Source organism: Opisthocomus hoazin, chromosome 4, assembly GCF_030867145.1.
Source record: "Opisthocomus hoazin isolate bOpiHoa1 chromosome 4, bOpiHoa1.hap1, whole genome shotgun sequence".
In the NCBI taxonomy this organism is placed as follows: Eukaryota; Metazoa; Chordata; class Aves; order Opisthocomiformes; family Opisthocomidae; genus Opisthocomus; species Opisthocomus hoazin.
Window position 1 is genome coordinate 90,638,011 of NC_134417.1, and position 22,897 is coordinate 90,660,907.

The window sequence follows — 22,897 nt, forward strand, 5'->3', positions numbered from 1 at the left end:
TACGTGTGTGTATGTGTATGCATATATTAAAAATCAAAAATTAAAATGACATTTTAAATATGAAGTTTTGAACTGAAACTAATAGTAACCAGGAAATTCAAAATTCAGGCTTGTTCTTTGTTGTTAGATGACATGATCATGAACTAAAAAAAAAACCTGAAAGACTAAGAATTTTGATGTCTGCTGAGTGTGAGTTTTTAATTTCACTGGTTTTTGTTAGTTTAGTTAAAAAAAAAAGTTTTAAAGTCATCTTAAACATGGGTTTTTAAAAATAATGTTAGTTTCCTTATTTTTAAAAGGAGAAAAAAGTTTTCAGAAAGTTATGAAAGAAATATTAATTATAACACTTAACACTTCTATAGTGCTTTATGGGACATAATCTGCTCTCCGTAGTAGCAGTGTAAATGAATGTAAAAATAATTTGAAACAGGCAGAAATGTTGAAATTGACTTCATATTGGTACATGATCATGCTCTTATGAAATGCTTACACCCCTTTCAGGTGAAATCTACCCTTGCACAGAGGACCAGCAAAATTGTTTAAATCACTCACATTATACTCCAGGATTTTAGGTGGGAGTATACTGATCCAGACACCTGTTTTTCAAATCTTCAGCACTGATTTGCTCCTCTGAGAACAGAATTTGTCCCCCTCTATCAGACTCTGCAAAAGTCACTGTAGCATTTTTAACTGATAGATTGGATCTTCCTCTCTCTGCAGATGCTGCTAAAAGCTATTTTAGAAAGTTTCCCAAGGAATCACACACTTTGCAGTCCAGGAATACATAGGAGATGAGGAAAGTCAGATCTGTCAAGTAAATGCATATTTAGACATTTTTAAAATGAGACTATCTAATGTTAGATGAACAGGTAACGTTTAGTTTTGCATTTTCTGTAATATGGGCTTTCACAAGGTATTAATTGACAATACTGTATTATTTAAGAAAAATCAAAAAGTATATTTTGCAGGAATGGCTACTAGCCATTTTTCAAGCACTAATAAATTAGAACTTTTGAAAAAAGGTATTAAATAACTGCCTCTGGTAGGAGACTTTTTGCCATGTTTCAGTCCAGAGCAAGAAGGTGTTTGGCTCTTTTTAAATTTTTTTGAAAATTGTTGTTGCTGTTGTTATTGAGGCTTTTTCTGAGCTTACTTTTGGATCTGTTGTTTTCCTGGCTGTCCTACAGTGCTCTGCAATTTGAGTTGGTGGATCTCAGTCCAGTGCCTCGTGGGCAAGTGTCCACATTACTAAAACCACCCTGCAACCATCCACACTGGAGACCAGGTCCTCAGCTAAATTAAAATCAGTACAGAAAACTGTTGTTATTATTAGAACAAAGCCACTTCAATTTGGCTTAGGATTTGGCCTCAGCACATTGCTATTATAATTGTTTTTTGGTGGTCTCAGCAAGAGAGGCCAAGGATTGAATAGTCATGAAAACTTGACTTGCCCCTTAAATTCCTAGAGCCAATGCTCAGGAGCAAGACAAGTTGGAGGGCAGTGGAGAGGAAGTTGCTGCTGTTGCAGTCCCTGTGTTTCTTGTTCAGTGGACAAGTTGAAGTATTTGGTACCTTTCACCAGCACTGAGTTTACCAGAAGAAAAGATATCTCTCAACGCATTTAATATACAACGTATGATACAAGCAACCCCCTTCTATTATGAGGGTTTTTTTCGGTGGTGTTGATGCACTTGGAAATATGGCTTTCCTGAGTCACTCGAACCTTCCTAGTGTTACTGGAAAGATCATAGTTCAGGTGTATATAGTTATCTAAACCAGACTCTGATGTCATCGCACAAATTAGCTCTCAAGAAATCTTTATGCTGAATGTAAGCTGAAGATGCTGGACACGCATGGCCACCATTCACAGTGGCTGTCATTTCTATTTGTTTCAGGATGGAAGAAACCAACAGTTTTGGTTTGCTTCTAAGTGGGTGTAAATATCAATTGAATGTAACAGTGCTTTGTTGTTTTTTCACTGTGAAATATATTTTGGAGCTAGAAAGGCTATGTTATTAAAAACAATACATAATTAAAAACAAGTGTGCAGTGCTCCTTGAGCCGTTGTTTTTTTAGCATGTCCATAATGTATTTCTTGTCTAATTTTCTTATTTTGCTTTTGTAATTGTACAAAAATTTTCTGTGTGGCAGCTTTTGTGACTATTGACTGTATCTAGCCACTGTTTGATTACTGATTTTTGATGTGGAGTGCTGGTACTACAGGACAATTCACATCTTCAAATGAAAACTGCAATCTGTACTTCAAAGGACAAGGCTTGTTTCATTGCTGCATGGTGACCTCACCTCCTTTTGTCTTCACCTACTTTTAGTATATCTGGAACTCAGAGGCTGGGTAATGGAACTTCAGTGCTTAGTTGTGGGAGTTTTTATTTCATCGACGAAAAATGCCCAAGTTCCTCTGCTTCATTTAAATATTTGTATTCGAAAAACAGTTGTTAAAATGGGGCAGTGAGAGAATGGAGAGAAATGAAGGCAGGTGAGTCCAGAGTGAAATGCAAAAGAGGTGCTGTGTTTCGTGTCTAACTCCTCCTTTTCGGCATCTGTCCATCATGGCAACTAGAACTGTGACTTGCAACTACAAGGCTAAATAAAAATCAGAAAAGGGCAGGAACTGACTGTGCTGATAATATGAGATTACATTTGCAAAGATGACTCTTCCTAGACTCTCTCCATTGTTGATGGCAAGTGTGAGCTAGATACCTTCCAGAAGGGAATGCAGAGCAGTTCATAGAATCATAGAATCATAGAATCAACAGCCCAGGCTGGAAGGACCTTGAATGACCATCTGGTCCAACCTTTCACAAGAAAGGGATCCTAGATGAGATTATCTAGCACCCTGTCCAATTGCATCTTAAAAATCCCCTGTGATAGGGACTCTACCACATCCCCAGGGAAGTTGTTGATTGTTCTCACAGTAAAAAATTTCATTCTTAACATTGAGGTGAATCATCTCCCGGTGCAACTTGTACCTGTTCCCCTTGTCGTCTCCATGTGGGTCCTTGTGAAGAGCTTGCCTCCATCCTCTTTGTAGCCACCCTTTTAGTACTGCAATATGGTGATGAGGTCCCCCCTGAGTCTTCTCTTCTCCAGGGAGAAAAGACCTAAGTCCTTCAGTCTTTCCTCCTCGAAGAGGTTGTCCATCCCTTTGATCATCTTCATAGCCCTCCTTTTGACCCTCTCGAGTCTCGCTGCCTCTTTCTTGAATTGCAGGGACCAGAACCAGACACAATAAAGTGTTTGTTAGGCTCCTGCTCGAAACCTGACCTGGGAGAATCTGATCCTCTTCAGCAGTGATGAAAGGATTAGATGCCATAATTTGCCTTGTCCATGTAATTTTGCAAAAATTGTGGCTTTTCATAATATTGTCATATCAATGATGGATGAAATTCTGCTTCTGCACAGCGTGATGTCTTCTGTGCTTGAATATGAAGGGCTATGCAGAACTTCTGGTTACCTCAAAGATTTGTGTTTTTTTTCATAAATACCATGGACAAAAGGAATTAGTAACTAAAAATATACAAAGCCAAAATGACCAAGAACAAAAGGTATTTAGCAGAGTTAGAGCTACTGGTCTCTGATCCTCAGGTTTTCCAGCACAGCACAGTGCCATAAGGACACTTAACCTGAAGGAAACTCTGCAATTGCCATTATTTTCACCACGTATTACTCCCACTCCTTAACTGATCAACTCCCTTTTTAAAATTCAATAGAATTTTATTTTTCTCACTTTCTCTTCTCTCTGGAAAGTTATAGTGAAACTGCACTCTTCTGGCAGTTAGAAACCTTTTTCCGAATTCCGAATTAAAATAAATCCTGTCTTGCTTATGCTCCTTGTCATACTAATCTTGCCTCCAATTCTTTTCTCCCTTCCTGAAACACGAACTGGTTGATTTCAGATAAAGTCTACAGTTTGTCTTTGATCATGCAGCTGAAAGATAAGACTAAAAATAATCATGCCATTAAGCTGTATTTGCTTCAGCTTTAATTTCAATTTGAGCAGCAAAAACAATGCAAAGAAGCAAATACAGACATGCAAATCCACTGAGAACAGCAGGAAAATTAACTGGAAACAGCATGCCAAGCACCCTGAAAAAAAAGTAATAAAAACTAAGAGAAAGATTTCCAGATCTTGAAAATAAATGAGATTTGTTTTTTTTAGCAGCTTGCTTTCAGTCAGAACTAAAGGCAGAAATGATCCCAATCTGCTCCTTTTCTGGTTTCAGTTATAGTCTTGTAAGAGATGCTGTATTACTGCTGTTTCCAATCAAAGGGACAGGACACTCATTCAGTCAACATACTGTAGGAAATCAACATTCAAGTGGGCAAAAATATACTGATTGTGTCAGCTTGTGGAGTTTCAGTACTCATCTGTCTGACACTGCTACTAAATCCCGGCTAAATCTGGCCTGTGAACCATGCAGATACGTAACTTTACATTCTCTTTCCAGCCTAGACCTGCCAGCAATTAGATATAAAAATTTCAGAGTATAGCAAAAAAAAAATATGTCCAGAGTGACTTTAATAAACAGTGGCAATAAAAGAAATGCAAACCCCAATTATTTAATTGGCTTGATTTGCCTTGTTGTTTGAAATTGTTTTTCAGTAGTGTTTCAGAAACAGTTGCTTATAGCAGCAGTTTTCAACTTGCGGTCTGTGGAGAGTTCAGCACCCATAGACTGTTTCTGAAGTGTGCATGGAATATGACTGAGGAAAATAAGTTAAATCTTCATATATAGCAATATATGTTTGTAAGGGTTCTGAAGGGCTTTTGTCTTGCCTGTGATTAGGTGAAGGCTCCCACAGATCAAAGTTGAAAAGTACAGCTGCAAACAGCTGAGAACGAGTTACTACAAACTATTTTCCCAGGACAGATGGGACTGTCTGTTTTTTCAGCTTTCTACACATAGTTCCATCCAGTCTATGACAAATCTCTCAGTGCCTCCCATGCAATATCCATTTTGACATATAATGATAGAAAGGAGATGATGGAGAAAGCGTGACCACTGTTAACCAGCTATAATCGCAAGGACTATCTGTGTCCCAGTATTACAGAAGGGTCAGGATGAAAGATCAGGACAAGTGTAACCACGTCTCTGTAGCTTTTTCACACGGAGTGACTGATGTGAGAAGATACACGTAGAACAGATGCAACACCAGGGATGAAGCTTCTGTACTTACTCTTCAGTGTCCTCCACACCAACAGCATCATGCAAGCTGTGATTTCACAGCTGCCATGAAACCTGTGAAGCCTTCTTACATGTCAAAGAATAGGATCCAAATGCCAAAGGCAATCCTCTTAGATTCCACATTCTGTGGATATGCCTATAAAATTCAACAAATTAAGATTTTCCTCCTTAGTTTGATTATGTGATTTCATGGTGTTAAGACTTTCATATTTGTTCTGAGATTTTCTTATGTGGGCAAGACTTCTAGAGAAATGTAGGATGCTTAAAATCATGTGCTACATGACACTGCAGAGCAATAAATATGACCTCAGCAGAGCTACGACAATATGGAAGGTCTAAGGAGAAGCAAGACAAGGTAGTAAGAACAGATAGAGCAGAATATGTGGGACACCACATGGGATCCCGCTTGGTCTCCAGCTGCCAGACAAGATAGTGTCTCCTGTAGGTCCTGTGTCATATCTATGAGGTCTGTGTGGATATCTAGGAAACTGAGATAAACTCGCTGCGTGGGAGTCAGCTCCAAATGCAGACTTTGATATCTAAGGTAGGCTTTGATATCTATGTGAAGCCAGCATCTGTTGGACTTCTGAGTCTACAACTGTGCAAAATGTACATAATGCAAATACACAACTAAATATTTGGTTTTACCTGCTTGTCTTTCTTAGAGAGTTAAATATCAAGGGCTATATTAAATTTTTCTCCCTTTCAACATCCAGCACTTTCAGCTTTAGGCATTCTGGCTCATAGGCCAAGTCCTGGAAAAGATCCTATGTCACTAAGCAGGCAGCTAAAGAGATATCCGCAGCATTTAACTTGAGACATCAATGGTGAAGATATCTTCGCTTGATATAGTTTCTTCACTTTGCCTTTGTGGTCACAAGAGAGAATTAACCAATTTTAAAGTACGAGAATAAAACATATTTTTGATGTCCACTCAAGGGTAAGGTGATTTGTACTTTGTAAGTATCTGTTTCTTTCCACCAGGATGTCTAGTTGACCAGACCAGAGACAGATGTTGACACCATGGAAGGCTACAAGTAGATGACTTTTGCCCTGGCAATTTTACCCAGTCACTATCGTTCTCTTTCATGCATGCTGAGAAACAATGTTCTTGAAATCTTGGGGGTGGCTTCTACTAGGTATTACCAACCAGATCTGGGGGAGGTGCTTGCCTGATAAAGTCTTAGTAGCTCTCAACGAGAATAGTTTTCAGGAAGTCTTTTTTTCTCTGTCAGATTGTGCCCATATGTCCAGCATTTCTATGTCCAGAAAAAAAAACCAACATGGTAAATAGTGCACATGCGATGAAAAAAAGTTAGGATTTTATTCTCTGCTTTTAGCAGTCAGGCACATCGAACCGATTCAGAATTGCATTTAAGAGCAGTATTAGGAAGATATGGAGTATGCAGTAGTAGTTAATGATGTTCTGATGTTAAGCTCCATGCATATCTGTACTAAAGAGCTAAGTTCAGCTAAATACACATTGTACTTTGTGTATGAAAACACACCAGCAGAGCTTGAACAATGTTTTGAACCTCATGGGCTTTCACCTTCTTATGATTAAAACTGCAATTTCCCATCAGTTTTCTTTTGGGGAATTCACGTATGTAAAGAATTACAGTGTGATGTGACACTCTTTGGTGTCTGAAATGACTTAGGCTTCTGGATATGCCTTCTCCAATGGACTTTGTGCTTGCAGAGAAGTCTCAAGAGGCCTTTGTGTATCGGTATAATCAGTAAAAACAAATATTTGATGTGTTTGTTCTCTTTCCCTTCTTCTTGTCAATTCTGTAGTAATGCAACCTGCTATAGCTCTGAGAAGTACCAAGTTATTGGATGGAAAGCTGTATTTTGGCTTTTGACTGTGTCAAGGTACAAACTTACTGGCCTGTTGGGTCTAATACTGACCTTTTTTGGTCAAAATTGGTTTAACTGGTAATGGGATCTGGGGTTATTCAGCTTTGTTATGAAGTGGAAACACAGATATCAATCGCTGCTTTCTAATATTTTTTGTGTTTTCAGAAATTGTTTTTAACATGTATACTGCTGTAGATGACACAATAAATGTATTATCATTTTGTAGAAGCCTGTTCTGATATAAAATTGCCAATTTCTACCAATTGCCAAATTCTACCAATGAGAAATTTTTGTCTGTGAAGTTAGGGAGCAGTGTGTTTCTTCCTGACACAGCAGGATAGAGTTTTGTGGGCTAAAAGGGTGAGCTTACTTCCTCATGGGAAGGAGTCCCTGAATTCTGCCCAGCAAAGTCAGTTCTGGACCAACCACACATGAAATCTTCACCAGCAGCGGGCCATGCACACTGTCCTTCACCATCAATCAGTCGAGATACATGAGGAAGGTGTTTAGTACACTGCATCAGTATCATAGAATTATTTAGGCTGGAAAAGACCTTTAAGATCAGTGAGTCCAACAGTAAGCCGAACACTGCCAAGTCCACCACTAAACAATGTCCCTAAGCACCACATCTACATGTCTTTTAAGTACGTCCAGGGATGGTGACTCCACCACCTCCCTGGGCAGCCTGCTTCAGTGCTTGACAACCCTTTCTGTGAAGAAATATTTCCTAATATCCAGCCTAAACCTCTGTGGCACAACTTGAGACCATTTCCTCTCATCTTATCGTTTGCTACTAGAGAGAAGACACTGATACCCACCTCATTACAATCTCCTTTCAGGTAGTTGGAGAGAGCGATAAGGCCTCCCCTGAGGCTTCTTTTCTCGAGGCTAAACAGCCCCAGTTCCCTCAGTTGCTCCTCACAGTACTTGTGCTCTAGACCCTTCACCAGCTGGCCACACCATTCCGGATATAAGCCAGAATGTCATTGGCCTTCTTGGCCACCTGGGCACACTGCTGGCTCATGTTCATCCGGCTGTTGACCAACACCTCCAGGTCCTTTTCCGCCGGGCAGCTTTCCAGTCACTCTTCCCCAAACCTGTAGCATTGCATGGGGTTGCTGTGATCCAAATGCAGGACCTGGCGCTTAACAAGCATGACTATGGTCTGATACTGCCAATACAAATTCAACACATGCTTCCTTGAAACTAATATCCTCTGTGGCTCTAGAGTTTGAGTCACATGTCTTTTGTGGCCCACATATTATTTCTAAGGGGTCTAAACAAGAAAAGAAAGCCTGTCATCCTCAAATAAAGTAACTGACAGTTGACAAAGGTGGAAAACCATTGGTTTATATCACTTCTGATATGCTATGGGGCTTCATTTCTTTTCCAGTCAAAGCCAACTTCAAGTGTTTCATTAAGTTCATTTTTAAAAGATTAGGGACATTCACCCTACTGAAACACAGGACTCCACAACAGGTCATCTATTTCTGAGTCCTCAGCTTCAGCTGCTGTAAGTCTTTGACTGGCCCTCACGGATCTATGAATCCTCCACAAAGGTTACATGTTTTGATTGCTATTCTCAGTCCTCATTTAGCCAAAGTCAGATATTTGGGGTTTCATCCATTGATGGGGAAGTAGACATATATTTGTTAAAACGGAGGCCAAAGATGTGTCAGAGAGCAGCCAGGGCCAGCTGATCCTCAGGGATAGGGACTGAGAAGCAAGGGGCATTGCGTGGGCAGTAGGGCCAGTCACAGCCCTAGTGAGGAAGCGTGGAAGGCCTGGAGATGGAGACCAGGTTCAACCAAGAGTCCAGATCACCAGACAAGTTCATGGTGGCAAGGCAGGTCCAAGAGAGGTCCAAGGCCAGGCCAGGAGGTCAGTCTATGGCTCTGTCCCAGATCAGCGGAACCCTTGGTGGGGCAGGGCTTCTGCAAAGCTGGAGACTGGCATCCTACAGTTTGAGGCAGTTTGGTAGCTTTGTTTATGCAACAGAATTCAATTCCAGATCAATAACCAGTGATGTCTAGACAACTATACAGTTGTCCAAACGCAGATACTTTCTCTAGGGAGAGTTGAGTGGCTCATAGATTTCACTAACTGTATTGCTAATACTTCCACTGGCTTAGACATCCAAATCATAAATAGGCTGCAACACACAGACGCCCAAATTTAGCTGTCATAACCTGTGAGGTGAACACCACCTTAGCTTTACAGAAAGGGTATCATGTTCACTATTTCTTATCACAGCACTTAATTTTTCCTGAAGATCATTCCCTGTCATGCAATGCACTTTTATTTAAATTGATGAGCTCTTTCTTCCCTTAGTTTGAGGTGCACTGGAAACCTTCATGTTTTTCAAACCTTTTTGTTTTCAATAGCTCCTACCACCCATGTGTACTGGTCTGCAAATCCAGTGCTGGGTGGATTAGGCAACCTTGGGGAAACAGCGTGGGCAGAACAGATAAAGCTGCCTCCTGAAAGAATTTCTTTTAATCTGGAGTCCTCACAACCAAGATTTTAGCAGAAAAAATGTTGACACAGTAAGAGTTAAAAATCTACTCTTGTGAGAAATTTCAGATACCTTAACAACCCGACTTTGCTGAAACACCAAGAAAAACAGCTGAAAAATTTGGTTTTAATCTTTCCAGATTGTCATGTACTTTGTAAAGGGATTTAAAAATAAGATGTGAAGAGTTAAACTGTGTAAAAGACGCCAGGGGATTAGAGGAAGAGAAAGGCAGCTTTTCCTAGCTGATATAACTTAATGATATGTTGCAGCTGTCCTTTTGTAATCATGTGGATCTCACATGGGAGAGCACCTATCTCAGGTTTGTACTGGCTCCCATGTTTCAGAGCACTGCCTAGCTTTCTGGACTGCGCACATCCAGATGAACCAGCAGCGTGCCCAGCACACGCCATGCACCACGAGATGGCAGTGCCTCCACGCAGACCACGCAGCGCTTCTCCACACTGGTTTTGACAATCACTTCACTGCCTTCACGAGCCTGCTATGAAGCAATACATCCCTGAAGTGTTCCCTACTCCTACACGTACCATCATGTCCACAGGTGTGCCACCAAGAAGAGATCAGCAGCCTCTTCAGAGCCCCAAAAAAACCTTTATCCAAGAACTTTTTGCACTCTCCAGGATTATTAACCTCATCACCAGATTTTTCCAGGTGTGCCCTTTATAAAAATTACATAAATAAGGGCTTTGTATATATGCAGAATATCTTCATATAGTCCTCAATTCCAGCTTATGGCTTACCCATCCGGATCCAGAATGCTTGCTTGGAAATATTAATAGCATTAGGAGGTATGCAGGGACATTTTGGACAAAGGACAGACTGCTGTGTTACTGAGGTTGCTGGAGAACTTTTGAGACATTGGGTTGGATCTCTGCGAAATGAGTTGTGAGGGTGACTGGAAAGAGCTTGACGCAAAAGGGGTTATCTGGGGAGGTAATGAAAGCTGAATGTGCTTGGTGATGGTATGTGGATAAAAACTAGGTTGTGGGGTCTGGCAGGAATGGTGGGGTTGCTAGAGCTGTTGAATTGTCTGAGGAGACTGAACACTGGATGACCGATGGAAAAGTCTTTCATCGTGTACTGGGATTTACCACCTTTCCTTGACTTCATTTTTCCTTTGCCTGGATCCTTGCTACAGTAAAGAAACTTCCCAGTAACAAAGGAAGAGGAAGTGTAGCGAGACAGGCAGTCTTTAAGCCAAATGCAGGCCATATTGGGGGCTCAGCTGAGAAGGGGGCATTGCTGTGTGACACAAGATGGCTGATACACCCACTGAATAAAGCATGAAGTTAGGTGGGAGAGAAAATAAAGGGAGATTGTAGTGGGAGAGTAAGTGTCCATAGCATTAAGCCTCAGGCCAGATTTCTTTTCAAGAACCAAATTCTGCCAGAAGCAGAAGTAGAATTCACTCCAACTTTGTTCCTTCCCAAGGGCAGATAAAGAGATACAGGTCAATTTCTTCACACAGACAGCTCAGTAATGTTTAACACTACTGTTTCCACTTAGAAGCAGTCAGATGCCTGAACTAACGATCTTCTCTCAAAAATGGATAAAAGCAATGTACCACAGACCTGTGTCTTAGTGACGGTGTCTTGGAAGGGGAGTGGGGCATTAACTCAGGCTACAAGATCAAGTAATGTAAATCTTTTCTTGGGTGAAAAGGTCAAAATCATATACATCCATTGGCTTCAAAACTGTATCCATAGTAAACAAAGTTATAAGACTGTCTTTTTTTATAAAGTCTCAAATGAAACATCCAAACTGACATGAGATAATTAAAAGTTCACAACAGCTGTAATTATCACTTGCATTTTATAGAGGTACATCATAAAATGTATTCACATCACTATGCTAGGTAACCACACAGGAGCAAGGATTACTTTTACAAGGAAAACAGATAAGGCTGTCAGAATAGACAAAACAACACCTTATAGAGGACATCTGGCTCATTGGGACAGGTGGAGTAAATGTCTATTAATAAAGGACTGATCTGAATTATGCATGTAGAAATCTGGACAATTCATCTCTGCTCTATTAACGGAACTAGAGGCACCTAAAGTCAACAAAGAGTTTTCCACAAAGCCAAACATCCCCAGGCCTAAATAATTAGCCAAGAGTACAGCAAAATGGGGGACCGGAGCACTACTGTTTAAAGCTAAAGTCATATTGCAGTTCACAGAAAGCCAAAATATACTTGAAGGGCTGTGGTCTCAAGCAGTGCTTTCAAATCTGGATGGAGGTTCTCATGGGAACAGTCCTATCTTGAAAGGACATCTAGCTCTGTTGAGTGTACCCTGTGTACCCTTTCTTTTGGAGAGTTTGAGGTAGAGTACAACTCAGTCCTGAAGAAAGAGGAAGGCCACCCAAAGAAGTGATGCAAGCAAGTTTGTTCACTCTGTTTTACTAGACTGTACTTTTCTTGACTAGACCACACTGCTGTGTTGATAATTCTGACCGCAGAAACATCATTGAGTGGAGTGATAATGAGCTGAGAAATGACAGACAGGACTGAGATAATGACAGCAATCACACCAGATTACTCCTCAAAGGGAGGTCCCAAAAAAAGCACAAAAGCACAGTTTAATTGTGTATTTCATTGATGGGTATAGCCAACCTTCAAGGCTATGGTGGCAGAAGGTCTGTTCCAGCTACACAAGGAGCAGCATCTGGGTCCTAAGACTAGGTCTGTAAGCTATTCTGAGCTCAAGGTAACTCAGCTGGCATACTGCATTGGGTTTGCTCGATGTACTACCTGCATATACACATAATCTCTCTGATGTTCAGCTACTCCACATTTTACCATGGACAAGAAATGGCTTGCAGTCCCCTGGCCTAGTTTGATCTCTGTTCCACAGGCATGGAAGAAAAAAACCCAAAGAGATAGTGTAACTCATTCTATTTTTCTGTCACTCTTGAGACACCCTGAGGTTCCTTTTAAAGGAGGTTGCTGTTCCATAGGTAGGTAGGTGCTTAGCAAGTTTCTGTGTGTGATTCCCATTAAGTCAGCTCAAGTTATCTCAAAACAACTAGCAAAACATCATTAATCCTTATGGCAAACCTTTGCCACCAAATAACTGTTTCAAATGAATGTCAGGAGTAGTGTTCTTGAAAACCGAGATTTTGGGAAACACCAATAAAGATGTGTTAAAAACTCTGGGCCTGGGAGGAATTAATGCAGTTCCTTTTCTCTGGATGCTAATCTGTGGATTCACATGAGCTCAAGGTCTGGTTTTTCACAAGGCAAGTGGATTTTATATGCTTAAGGAGAGAGAGTACCAAGGTTACGAGACTGATCTGTATCAGGTGAGAAAAGCAGTTCACGTTCAGAACGAGAAATTCACAGAAGGATCTTGACACTATGGAAAATCATAAAGCATCCAAGCTGGCCATCTCTTAGGTAGTATGTTACCATGTCACAGCAACTCTTCCTGCTAGAAAAGCTCAGACGGAAGTTACACCATTCTGGTACACAGATGTTTTCCTTTTTGGGCTGTTTCTTTCAAGCAGTGATAACTGTGTGACATAGTTGACTGGACTGTTTTCTCTGGACAAAGTTCTGTGTTTGTGTGTGAAGTTCAGGTATTCTTGATACTGCCATTTGCATAGTTGTTTCTTCAGTTCACTTTGAACCTGTAGAAAAGGAGTTTGAAAAATAAAGCATCAGAAAATTAAAACTTAGTGGATATTGAAGATAAAATATGTCAAAATATCGTCCTGACTACTTAGTTCAGATGCACAATGGCACCCAATTCAATCAGAATCAAGCCTTAACACATTTTTAAAAGAAATTAAACTATGACCTTATTCACTTTTGAAAATAAACAGACTTGATTTCCAAAATTCAGAGGATGACAGGGAAAATTTTAACTGCAGTTTCTTTGTTTAGTATTGAAGGTCTGCTTCATAAGTATTTCTACCTTTTTTGTGTAATGACTATTTTTCCTCGTACTGAATCTTCTGAGCCTCCTTGCTGTGACCTGGTACGTAAAATACAGGTCCTTCTCCAGGCTTTCAGTTTATCCAGATTGAAATCCATCTTAAAGATCCCTTACTGACTCTGAAAGATAGTGAGTCAACTTGAATAGGTATTACATTAGAGAGAGGTTTCAGGGATCCTCAAAAGCATAAGGAAAAGTTAATTTTTTTACCATCTGGCACACGACTAACAGGTAGGTTGAACAACCCTGGACATCCACAGCCTGCTGTTGACACTACTGGGGTCGGGGTGAGGGGAGAGCAGGAAAGTAGGTTCTGTTGCCCAACATAAAGCAGCTCACACTCAAAGCTGTAGCAGAGGGAGTCCAAGCAGGTGCAGGAAACACCCAGACTTTGCCACCGTTCACCTGAGCAATCTGCTCCCGCAGATTAATTTCTTGCTCTGCCCTGTTACTTCTGTTCATGTTCATCTCAACCTGGTTCTCCTGCAAGGGGGGTGGCTCTTCTGAATGTCTACAAAGTATTTACAGATGCCATCTTCCACTAAGAAGATATTTCAAATGCTTCTAACCATATAGCTGCCATCTTCTTTGTCTGTCATTAGTACTGCAAATCTATGACAGTGTTATAGTTGTAGAACCATTAGCACAAACCCAGTCCATATTAAATGCAGAAATAGACTGTTCAGTGAAACTAGTAATTGTTACAGGGGATGTGTGTATAGACAAGTGTGATTTAAGTACTTTGAATTTAGGAATTCATCTAGTAATTCTGCTTTTTTTATCCTCTAGTAAGTACAGGCTCTGAAGCAACATAAAGAAAGGAAGGAGGGTGAGACATGCAGAACTACATCTTGGACATCAGGGCTTCCTGAAAGTCACTGACAGTATTTGTCATTGAGGTAGCCCCTATTCTGCCTTTATTCTCTCTGTTAACCACACAGACATGACAGCCCCTGTGTGCAACTTCAAATATGGGCAGAACATGCCTTCTGGAGATTTCAAGATTCTAATAAATAAGAGGGGGTTTCCTTCACCAACTTAGTACTCCTGTACTACCCCAGAAATCTCAAGGCCCTTGAACACTCTTGTACATCTTATTCCAAAAAACAAGACGTACAATACCAACCTCAGTTTCATCCCATACAAACACCACCCTGCTTGGCAACAGTGCAGTCTCTCACATTGTTGCAGATACTTAAAACTGAAGAAACACACACACATAGAGAAAATATTCATTATATTTTATGATTGCAAGGAACCGTAACAAATGCAGGAAGGATCCACTGCCAAGTTGTAAGGAGTGGTCAATCTGCTCCAGAAGCAGTTATCCCTAAGCAGCATGGACTCAAGCCAACCCATACCACTTAGTCCTGGGGCCAGAGATCACTCTCTGTCTGTCCTCTTTTCACCATCTAGTAGATTTGTGTGTTAGGAGATACAATATGCAAGCTGTTTAAAGGCTGTTGGTAAGGAGTCTATGCAGAAAGAAGGCAGGTGGGAAGTAGAGCATTCTGTGTTTACAGTCCTGAAGGAACCTTCTCAGAACAACACTAGAACGGCCATTATAAATTATTTTCCTAAGTAACAAGTATATTTTAAGCATCATTCATGCTTGGGTAGGATTAATTTCACCTACATTTAGCCACCTCTATGAGAAGTGTCCAGTCTAATATAGTGGGAAAACTAAGGCACCATTAGTGGGTCATTCTCATCTAACCTACAAATTTTTCTGAGGATGAGGTGTGCTTTTACATTTTCCCATGTATTTTGGTTCATTCTGCTCTTCTGGGGAAAATGCAATAAAATTTAGTTAGTTTTTAAAATTATAGGCTCTCTAAAATGTACTACAGGGAATTTATCTAAATTCTAACAACATTACAAAGACAGGAAAGACAGTGTTCGAAAAAACTACTGAAAATGCACAGGATGCCTTGGGAAAGGGAAAGGGAAAGGGAAAGGGAAAGGGAAAGGGAAAGGGAAAGGGAAAGGGAAAGGGAAAGGGAAAGGGAAAGGGAAAGGGAAAGGGAAAGGGAAAGGGAAAGGGAAAGGGAAAGGGAAAGGGAAAGGGAAAGGGAAGAAACTCACTAGGAGAAAATAAACCTAAAGAAAGTAAGGAGTGTTATAAGTTTTCCACTGAGACATCATCATGATAACTATCAGACATAACGCAGGAAAAAAAAAATCCCCTGACAGGAAAGTCCCCAACCATTTGTAAAGGGTCATTGCTTCAAAGCTTATTTTGCACCCTTCTGACAGAACTGTATGAACACAAATACAGTCAACAAAGGTACCAAGAGCAAAAAAGATATGGGTATTTCATGCTTTCAGGAGCAGATCAAAGCACAGATCTGTTCTGGAAATAGGGAAAAGAAAAAGAAAAATAAAAGAGGCCTATGAGTTTAAATGGTTTTGATAATCTCATGTACTTGCTACTCACCTCTGCGTTTGAGAAGCAATATAGAAGAGCGACAATAAAACCCTAGTACAGGGATGGTAGGAAGAAAAAAGTCAACCATCAGGATTTAATGCATAGAATCAGAGAAAGACATTAAGTTTCATTCAAAATTTGAGTAAGACAGCAAAAATACATGTTGTCCATTGTTCCATCGGAATTTAGGTGACATTGCACGATTTATTGGGTTTTCATAATAGGATTAAATTCCTCAATGGACTGGTGACTCTATACATATATATATGGTGACTCTGTACTCCCCTTGCATGGAGACACTAAGGACTAACACTGTTTACTGTATCCTACAAACATGTACTTTCTCAGATAATGCAATAGGGACCTTTGTCTTGACCTAGTCCATATTTACAGTAGTGAATAAACTGGGTGAGGACCTGTTCTTGTTTTACATCTTTACTGCTAAGCTATCTTCTTTCACTCACAAGACGATGCCTGTGTTCATGCAACCTACTGGGAAAGGTCTTGGGTTCCTATTCACCCAGAACTATAGTCAGGCGTTATTTGGGGGAGTATTAGTCAGCCAGGAGCCAAGCCATTTCACAGACTGTGCTAACACAAGGAAACACTTGCCAGTGCTAGACTACATCCGTATTCGTAAAATGAGCAAAGCACAGCCCTGAATACCGGCCTTTGATTCTCTGTGTTGTTCAAATGTCAACATGGTTCATGACACAGCTTTGGCTTGGGCCAGCAAATATTTTCCCAGGCAGTCTGGCCATGGTTGAGAGCTAAGCATGGAACAGGGATCATTTTCAACAGATATGAACATGGACAAGCTGTTGTGGAGTACAGGGGAAAGAGGAAGGAAAAAGACCTCAGATACTTATTACAATGTGTACCATCCTCAGACCCTGGCCCTCTAAAATCCAAGATATTGTTCTGAACTGCGTTATAGCAAATAAAAGAAATGAGGAGGTATTAACATGATGGATTCATTACTGCTAAAGTGTAAAGGCAGAATAGGTTGTTATATGTTATCCTTATTTTTTTAATCCTCTTATCATCACCTTTATTATATATGGAATGAGTTTCAATCAATTCATTTAATCCATATACTGATCTTCATGGTACTCAGTCGTCGTTATTCAATAAAGGTAAATGTATTTTTTTGTGATTATTAATATGAAGTCTGAGTCAGAACTCTCAACTACTGTGAGATTTCAAGTAAGAAGACAAGGGCACAAACAACAGAAAGAGCTTGCGAAGGAGTAAGATGGAATGTGTGTGTTGAATTTAGACACACTATTAACACCTGCTTTAATAACCAACCCAAAATGTAAAACTCCTGAGACAGTGGTATTGCAGCCCAGACCTCTTAGGACTCATAAACATTTTGTCCAGCTTACCTGAAAAGAACCCAAGCCCAACTCAATATAAAGGCGAGCTTCAAGACCAGTGCTTTCCGGGAAAAATGCAAATACTACGTAGTGCACTCCAAAGAGAGGAATCAAGAGTAACGTGGATTTTGCAAGTCTCCTGGCAAGCCAAGAATTAAAGAACAATGCACTGTTAGAAATACGGTATTAGTGATAGCAATTATATGTTGGAATAGATTTTAATACAGAGGACAGCTCCGTAACGAATGCAACTACATCCAACAAAGTTACGGAAAGATTACTTTCCACCAGTCCCCCTGTCAACACCTGGTGGACAAAGAAGAACAAATCAGCATGCAAGTTTTCTGCACTGACCTTTAAGGTTTCTTCTCCCTGCTATACATTCAAAGCAGGGGCATCTAACTCTGTACTCTGATCTACTCTCCTGAGGCTAATCTCGATCACATGCAGGTGTCACCCACATGAGTGTCTAACCTTCCAAAACTGTCACTGCAGATCTAATTATCACTGTCCATAGGACTTGATTCAGTTGCTTAAACAGTGGTGTGAGAGCCACTGATGATGTCTTAGGGTATTCTGCTTGGCCTTCATCGCATTCAGAAGGGCACAGGTTTATGCTAGGTCCTGTGCCATAACTAACAGCCATAAACACATATCTTAGGATGAGTCATATAACTTGCTAGAGTCCTCTGTCTGCACTGATGAGATCCCCACTGACTGTGAAAGGGATTGTAAACAGGAAGGTTAGGCTCAGTTACCAGAACATCAGCCTCCTGTCACTGCTAGGCACTTAAAGGATTTTATCTGCATCTTTCTCTGTGTGGCTACTTCTGTGGAAAGGACTGGAAGCAAGATGGATGCATTGCCTGACATTTGGTGTGTATACTTTCAAGCTGGATCCTGTAGAGGTTGTAATACTTTATATTTTACTTTTCTCATTGTGCCCAACACATCCACCCTGCCCCCCCCCCCAACCCCCCCCGAAGAAAAAGAGAGATGTGACATTTGGGATGAAAAGGAAAGCATACTTTGTTATTTCTTCTAGGGATTTCTCTTCTTGCTATTAAGGAGTACAACATTTTGTGCTCCTGCCCATAAAACATCTCTTATAGCAGCTAGAATGGGTCAACATCGAGTGACCCAGAAATACTTACACAAAGTGGCTTGAATGGCTCCCTCCTCCCTCTTGTGATTTCAGTTTATGGACTAGAATTCTGATCACATTAATAAATATAACAAAGTTAATCTGAAAAGACAAGACAAAATCTGAAAACTTACTACAAATCAGGACATATCTTCAGTTGATACAAATTAACTAAAAATTCCCAGTCATAGGAATTGCACTACCATAAACTAGTGCAGATCTGATCTCAGATCAAATCAATAGCATGAGAAACAGTATTCATTTTTCCCACCAGTTTATAGTTACACATAAAGATATGCCGAAAGTAATGTTCAATTAATAAGAACCTACATATATCAATATCATTTTATGTTTGATATTAACTCCTTGTACTTGTCAGCACTCAGCTGATCTTTCATGGTCCAAATAGTCCCTCCTGTTCCCTTCTTTGTTTATGACAGGGATTTCAACATAAACCATCCTAAATGACATACTGTTTCCTCTCTAAATTTAGATGGAATAATTGTGTGCATTAGGGAGATTTTTTGTCTTCAGTTTACATCTTACGAACTTGTTATAAAAATATAATAGATAAAATGATCTATATGTATTTCTTGTGTTAAATCAGCTTCATATTATAAGAACCCTGCCTTTATGGATTTCTTTCTTCAGACACAACTTTGGTATGCAGAATAGAGGTATCAAGGTGATTCCATTATGTCCTTGCATGACTCTAGAAAATATAGATTTTACCCTTTAAGTTGTGATTTACAGTGCTTTAGGAGGGAAAAAAAACAACAAAACCAGCAAAATCTACAACAACAAAACCACATACTATACAATAGTTTCCAGCTATTTGAAATTCAGCCACATAGCACATGCTATTGCTTTCCTCCCAGCTTACTGAAAAGAGACACTAACTTAGCTTGCAGGTTTCAAATGGTAGTCAAGACAAAATGAAAAAACGTACTAATACGGTCAGCACAATGGGGCCTTTGATGATCCATAACACCACTCCATTTTCATCATCATCATCCCAACATCTGAAACAGCAAAGGAAGCCAGTCGTGTTATCTATCCTAGGTGAGTTTTTCACAATACGTAAGAGTATTTTTGTCACTGAATAGGAAAGTGATGGACTCTAAGTTTTAAATCACTATTTAAAGGCCTCTGCCAGTACTGATATCTTCCTAAAATTTTCAGCGCAGCCCATTCTAAAGGAAGTTTATTCAGGAAGAAGCCAGGATTGAAGAATCAAACTGAATACAAGAAATGTTCTTTTACGTTTTCAGGCTTCTTTCCTGCTCTTCTGTTGAAAAACTGACTGATTTACAGGGTATAGATCAGAGACTACAGTGCACATGCAAATGTAATGACTTTCCAGTCATGAGGAAACTAGGCAAGAAAAATCCAGACCCCTACTAAAGGTACCCAGAAGGCGGAGAGCAGAGTGGGCTTTAGGTCGTTGTTTTGAGGCAGCACGTGTATCTAACATCAAAACCAGATGTGTCTCCTGCCAGTCAAGTGCCATACATGCTAGGTTATATCATGTTGCCTCTTTATAAAGAAGAAGAAAGGTAACTAAGATGTGCCAAATGTGGCAGACCATAAAACTTACTGTTTCTACACCTTTAATCTGAGTCCTGAGCAGGTAAGGGTAGAGCAATATCTATCATCCACGCAAAATGACCTGAAGATCGCCAGGGCAGTTCTTAGTAAACAATTATCTGCTTTATACCTGTCTCCCATATTTAAAGATAAAAATTTAAAAGGTAAAATAAAATCAGAATCAAAGAATGGAATGGAAATGAAAAAACAAACTACTTATCAGGATATAACTATGTGTTTGTTTAGGAAGCATTTATTTGAAGATATTAGATTTAGTAATTTATGGCTGATTTTAAACAGAAACAGTGATTTTCTTAAAATAGAACTCTTTCAAGGACAGACCTTTAGGAAATTCCAGGTTTTGTTACTCCAGCAAAATTGGGAGACTGAAAGTTATTTTCTCACTTACTTGTGTATGAAGTTTAAAGATTAGTGGCACATCTTTAGAATATTTTCCTTTCTTATGTGTTTGTAATCATGGTTTTTTCCCTGTCAGAAAATCAAAATATAGTACAAAATAAGATGTTCTTGATTTTCTTATCTAGGCTCTGACTTACCCAGTATTTTGTTGATGGATTCTTGTGAGGACCCAAGCAAACACCACAGCAGTGGGTGCTCCTGGAAAGATCAACATGGAACACAATATAATTGTGCCGTGGAAACTTTATTACAAGGAGGTTCACAGTGCAACAGATTGGATGCACATTAATGCTCAAACAATGCGCCAGACAATTCTAAATAACTTTATGAAAGAACTTAACTTGCAGTTCAGGTAAAGAAAAAAGAAAAGCACAAAAAAAGGCAGGGAACTGAAATAAAAACACAGGAGAACAAGGGATGCTGTGAAACTATATGTTAAAAAATAAGTATGTTCAAAAATAACAGCTAAGAATGACTTGAAAGTTTGGATATGAATTCACAAGCACTTGTGAGGCTGAAGGAATCACTTGTTTAGCTAGAGCTCTTTTATCTTGTGAATTGTGGTGAGCATACAACTCTGTACACTCACTGGAAGAATTGACATTTTTGTCCTGAGGAGCCATCAATTGATGAGCATTCCAAGAAAATTTAGCTAAATCCAGGAACTGGTGATTTCTAGCCTTACTTTGTCACTGCTTATCCTTCTACATTTATGCCAGAATAGTTATTTCTTTATGTTTTTTTTTTTTTTTCTAAGCAGACCTATAAACTAGCAATTGCTTTTGCTCTGCTTCTGTGGAATTGAATTTCCAGAGGCTTAGCGACTGTCAAAGCTGCCATAAAAGGGACTCTAATCTGAAACAGGTGACATTTTCACGGATAAATCTAAAGAAATATGGGTAATATCTTTCTAAGGACTATTTAAGATCTGTAGAAAAGGCCTGGAAGTTGTCCTTCCTAATTTCAGACATTTATTCAAGGTCTTTAAGCTGGGACCATACTCAGTTCAATTTGTCTTTTTAATTAATAAAGAGAAATATTTACATCCATATTACCTATGACCTGAGTTTCCTCTAAGATATCTCTCACTTTCCATTGATTATAGAAGGAGGTGAAGATTATTACACTATTAATTGAGTTGTTTCCTTTGTTATCCCAAGTTAGCTGTGATTAACCAAGGTATATGCATCTAGTTTCAGTCAATCATAATTGGAATAGCTCCAGGTCAACACCCCCTTTATAAAATTGAGTCTTTTAAAATTTAATTGCATATAAAAAATGTCTGAAAATCTGAAGATGAAAGATAAATTACTGTTTACTTCAGGAGAATTTGGATTTCATTCCCAAGCCAAAAATGTCAATGTAACCACTCTAATATGGGTGCCTTTACTTTGGAACAGCCAGGCTGAGGCACAAGAGTATCTGAGAGTCACAATAAACAATTCTTTTCAATGAAAGAAATTTTAGGAATTATGCAACCTTATTTGGACAGAGATAATTTTAATTGCTGTATAAACTCAAAATATTCCTTAAAGACAGAAGATCTCTGAAAAAAAATACAGAATTATCTGATTCCTAGGCCTGAACTCGCATGATTTAAAATTAATCTATCTAATTCTGCTTACTAAAAGCAAGCTGTCAACTTTAAGTCAGTCACCCAAACTACTTTATTCAGTGGAGGAAGGCAACATGTTTCCAGGACGTTATCCAGCCACATGACTCAGATTCTTGAGGACTGGATTAATCACCACCACGGCATGCATACCTCACTCTACTGACTGCAGGAAAAACCCTGGAGAGAGTTACTTTTACATTACTGTAGTTGCATGAAATTAATTCCAATCACAAAGATGAGTACTTCAGTGGAGATATTTTATTGTTTCTAGTAATCCATGCTATCCTCTCCTTCAAAGTTTTGAATAATATAAATACCTAGCAAGGTAAGAAAAACAGCAGTATAGTGGTATGGTTTTGATGTAGTAGTACTGGATGAACAGGCAACTTTCATCAGAAAGATGGCACGACTGATAGGCACCTTTTATCTCAGAACAAGTATTTTATCTAGTTCTGAAAGTAAATGGAAATACTAAATAACGCAAAGAGGAAACCAGTACTAACCCCAGCCAGTAAATATGAACCACCATACATACTGCTTGTCCGAAACAAAGGTCAGCAGAAGCAGTGTTTGCAGGTATATGCCTTCTATAAGCAGCCAGAAGAAATTGGCTAAAATACTGAACTGGAAGAATGCCATAGCAGTCTTACAAGCAACCTGGAAATGAAGAGGAAGATAAAACTATGAAGTCTGCTCTCTGTAGTGTCTGGTTTCTCTACAAGTACAAGCAAAATTCAATGTTATCACAAAAGAATGAAGAAATCATTACAAGATTTCAGTAGGTTTGGG

The 22,897-nt window shown here is 39.5% G+C and overlaps 1 protein-coding gene across 1 annotated transcript in view; it reads right to left on the reverse strand.

Annotated features, from left to right (window-relative positions):
- Nucleotides 1–11,392: 11,392 nt before the first annotated feature.
- Nucleotides 11,393–22,897, reverse strand: part of LOC104326251 (vasoactive intestinal polypeptide receptor 1) — a 30,615-nt gene continuing 19,110 nt past the window's right edge. The window contains exons 7-13 of the mRNA XM_075417496.1: nucleotides 22,612–22,765; nucleotides 20,631–20,691; nucleotides 19,436–19,508; nucleotides 18,497–18,588; nucleotides 17,352–17,481; nucleotides 15,973–16,014; nucleotides 11,393–13,227 (exon numbers count right to left, since the gene is read on the reverse strand). Coding sequence (XP_075273611.1) covers nucleotides 13,039–13,227; nucleotides 15,973–16,014; nucleotides 17,352–17,481; nucleotides 18,497–18,588; nucleotides 19,436–19,508; nucleotides 20,631–20,691; nucleotides 22,612–22,765 — 741 coding nt within the window. The 3' untranslated portion in view covers nucleotides 11,393–13,038. The remainder of the gene's footprint in view (nucleotides 13,228–15,972; nucleotides 16,015–17,351; nucleotides 17,482–18,496; nucleotides 18,589–19,435; nucleotides 19,509–20,630; nucleotides 20,692–22,611; nucleotides 22,766–22,897) is intronic.